Raw genomic sequence first — 3981 nt, 5'->3', positions numbered from 1 at the left:
CCCCAATCTGGGTCAGTCTGGGACGGGGAAGGGGGCTTTTGAGGCCCGCGTTTGAGGCTCTTCTAAGTCCTAAACGACTATTCATATGACCAAGTTTTCAGAGAATAATGTACAATCAAAATATGAGGATTGTAGGAAATTTGAAGATTTCATGACGTAATATTACGTCATGGTGACGTTATCTATGTAATTGTTTTGACTGAAACCATAAAAAAATGTATTTCAGAAGATACTATCAACAGAATGTAACAGCAATTGTAAAATGACGACATAAATTTTAAAACATCAGTTGGGGCCCACCGCCTTTAATACGCCAACTTGATTTTTTGAATATATTTTTCCAGCAAACAATCTCAAAAGATATTGAAAGTAAACTAAAAAATTTTCGATGAAAAAATAACAGGTATTTCAAGGGACAATAAGCTACTTATACGTGATCTGCTACTACTCGACAAACTGAAGTAGGTCGCTTTTTCCTCAATCAGATATTTATCCTGTTTCAAGGCCTGTTAATGACGACGATGCAGGAACAAAATATCGGCAAGGTTATGAACGTTCCGATGAAGTTTGCAAGCTATATACAAATGTCTTACAAGAAAGTTGTAAACATTTTTAAGGTCACGGGATTCTTTTGGTTTTGTTCTCCTGCTGTCGAAAATTTTTCAAAGAAAGTCTCCCGCTATCTAAAACTTGTTTTGTGTCCCCGTATTTGAAACGGGGTCACATTGCCTTTGGCGAGGTTATATCATTTATATGAAGCATTGATGTAAATGTGGAAGCATGAATTCTAAGAAGCCAAAGTCGGCTGCCTGACTAATCATAAAACCAATCATATATGTTTAACATTAATAGTATTTCTTTGTCAAATTGTCAAACACACGGATTCTTGGCCAGTTTATGCAGTCAAACCTGTATATGGCGGCCACTCAAGGGAATGGAGAAATGTGGCCACTACAGACAGGTGGCCACTATAGAGAAAATGCTGATCAATTGAACAAAGCAATAAGTTACACATGATTTCAGTACCCACTGATCTTTCTCACCAGGTAAAATTGTCTCGATCGTCTCAAAATCAAATCTACTGAAAATGATTGATATTGCCATGCGGAATGTTGGTAAATTCGCAGACAAAGACTAGCGCTCTAAAGTTCAAGGCACGTGCACGTTCCGCTACAACCAAAATGACCCTGTCGTGAATTCCAAATCCTCGCAAACTACGCGCAGGATGACAAAGGCCACTGTATTGTCGCAATAGGCAGTGTTTCTGTGTCTATGGGATCGGAAATCGTGTGACCGTGGCCACGTTGGACAGGTGGCCACGTTGGACAGGTGGCCGCTACAGACTAATTTCTAAAGCTTAGGTCAATGTGAAAAATCGGGGAGCGACAAAAAGTGACCGCAATGACCAGGTGGTCGCTATGCAAAGGTGGCCTCTAATACAGGTTTGACTGTATAGGCAAACCATCACACATGATCTTGTTATATATGTCTTTAATACTCTGTGATAACGTTCGACGCGGATGATCCGGTACCGAGTAATACCGACCGATTTACAAAATGTTACTAAGCTTAAATGTTAGGAATGGTGAATAATGGGAAATTCTCTTACCAATCTTCAAACCAGTAGATGTATGATATCAAACATTACGAATATTCCCCAAATCCTCCATAACGTGGAAATATTTAGAAAGAAGAGATTACGTTAAAGGCTTTTTCACAGTATTAACTTACAAATAACGTCCAGAATATTATCAAATAATATAGGCAGAATATTACAAAGAATTAAAAGCATTCTTTAATGCTTAGGTAAATGGGAAAAATTCCAAGGGGCCGACAAAAAGTGACCGCAATGGCCAGGTAGTCGCTATGCAAAGGTGGCCGCTAATACAGGTTTGACTTTATTTTTCATTTCAGCACAACGCACCAGCATGAATATCATTCTTGTGGTAATACTGGTTGCCATAACAACTGCCGGCAGTAAGCAGTTGTCAAAGAGATCTACAGAGGAGCGGAAAATCGTGATCGTCGGGGCGGGCATAGCTGGCATCGCCGCCGCGAAAACTCTCCATGAGAACGGGGTGGATGATTTCGTCATTCTGGAGGGGTCAGACCGGATCGGTGGAAGGATGAGACAGGTAAGATAATGATGAGAGATGTGTTTCTGGATACTTTTTGTCAACTTAATTTCACATTGGATTTTAGTGAGAAATTGACTTGTGCCATATGGTCTCCATCCACTATCCAATTTAAACCAATACCTAATACCCCATTTCCACTAGGACGGCGCTCTCGCCGCGCTCTCTCTGCGACCTAAAATTTGACAGATCGCTCAACGAATTGAATAGAAAAGAAAAGTTGTTTTTTTTACATATTGTGTGTTTTGTTGTCTTCTTATTCACACTGTTACGTTTTGTATGATGTACCCAGTGTGAAAGTGCGAAACATATCTTATTTAGGTCGCATTGAGAGTGGAGCGCGATCGCTGTCTAGTGAAAAGGGGGCCTAAGAGTCGAAAAACAGTACCCTCCAGAATATGGGGTCATGTAAGGCAGAGCAGGTTGAGGTAAAGGGGTTAGCGAAAAACCGGAGTGTACACATCAACGCGAAATGACAATGTAAAAGTAGACTTTGATAGAGGGGGAAAATCAGGCAGTTAGGTTGAGCTAATGTTGTATTGGGCATATGAGATAGGTACACAGGAAAGGAAACGGACTTTCAATTATTTCAGCTGCTCCAACAAGTATTCAGATCAACACTTTTAGGCGATAGTTACTAGTATCTTATTGATATCCTGTTAATTCGATGTTACTCTTTACGCGAAAGTATAAAATGGAATAAACGGATTGCATTTCTTTTATTTTTTTACGGTAGATGATACGTTTCAAGGTCACGTTTGTCATTTTAAGTGTTGGCTGCTGTGCAGGTTAGAAAAATGTTAAGCATCATTCGCATCGTTTTCAGTAGTTTTGTTTTTATTTCAGGCGGAATTTGGCGGAGTAAAGGTGGAAATAGGGGCCAACTGGGTGCAGGGGCTTCATGACAACCCTATCTGGGACCTGGCGCAGAAGTACAACATATCAGGAAAGGTATTATTAAGTTTATTGTTTAATTTCACCCGATTTGATAACTGTGTCAAATTCCGGTTGTAGTCCTTACCTCCTACTTCCGCTATCTGCTCCTTGTTTTTCCAAAAAGTTCATCTAGTTATAATTTGCATTTTCCAAGAATTCTAGATACGTCGGATATAAGTCGAAATCCGTTACGAAAATTAGTAACTGTTTAGTCCACATGTGTTTTCCACTTTGGCGCATTTGCTTTGTGACAACATTTTAATATAAGCTGTGTTTCTGGTGACCTCTTGGCTCTTAGCGCATTTAGCTTAACTTATGAAGTTGACAACGATGTTAATTTACATGTTCACTAGATATCTGACTACGATGACGTAGTCATTCGAAACAAAACAGGAAATGACGTCACCGACCAGGCGGAAGAAGCTTGGGAGAGGCTGGGAACAGCTCAGGAGTATCTGGGGGAATGGAGGGAAAGGATTCGTGAAGAAAAGTAAGCATGATTTTATTTCTTCTGACAAAAAAAGTGTGCAAAAGAGTTTTTATTCCACAGTTGTAGCAAATATTTTTAAAGACTACAGAGATGACTATATTGAAATTACTTTATTGTTTAGCAGTTGCAAAGGATATTAAAAACTAGAGTTTGGGGACCTCATAACTCCATGAAATATTTATTGCTTTTTGTGGATGTTATGTATGTTGATGGTCGGTTGTATTTGAGAGTAATGGATATTACTGTTATGGGAGAGAACTGGTTTTTCATTCAAAGACAAAAACAATGTCCATCTGATTAGGAAATATAAATATGTGACACTTGAAGTATAATGTGAGTTTAATAGATCGACGCCATATGGTAGCGTGGTGTTCTGGAAATATCCTTCAACCAATACCTACATGTAGGATACAGGGACAA

The 3981-nt window shown here is 39.3% G+C and overlaps 1 protein-coding gene across 1 annotated transcript in view; it reads left to right on the top strand.

Moving 5' to 3' along the window:
• The first annotated feature begins 1928 nt into the window (after positions 1 to 1928).
• Positions 1929 to 3981, top strand: part of LOC118423156 (polyamine oxidase 7-like) — an 8366-nt gene continuing 6313 nt past the window's right edge. The window contains exons 1-3 of the mRNA XM_035831166.1: positions 1929 to 2135; positions 2982 to 3086; positions 3425 to 3561. Of these exons, the coding sequence (XP_035687059.1) occupies positions 1929 to 2135; positions 2982 to 3086; positions 3425 to 3561 (449 nt within the window). The remainder of the gene's footprint in view (positions 2136 to 2981; positions 3087 to 3424; positions 3562 to 3981) is intronic.

Source organism: Branchiostoma floridae, chromosome 9 (assembly GCF_000003815.2).
Source record: "Branchiostoma floridae strain S238N-H82 chromosome 9, Bfl_VNyyK, whole genome shotgun sequence".
NCBI lineage: Eukaryota > Metazoa > Chordata > Leptocardii > Amphioxiformes > Branchiostomatidae > Branchiostoma > Branchiostoma floridae.
This window is presented reverse-complemented; position numbering and strand designations above follow the sequence as displayed.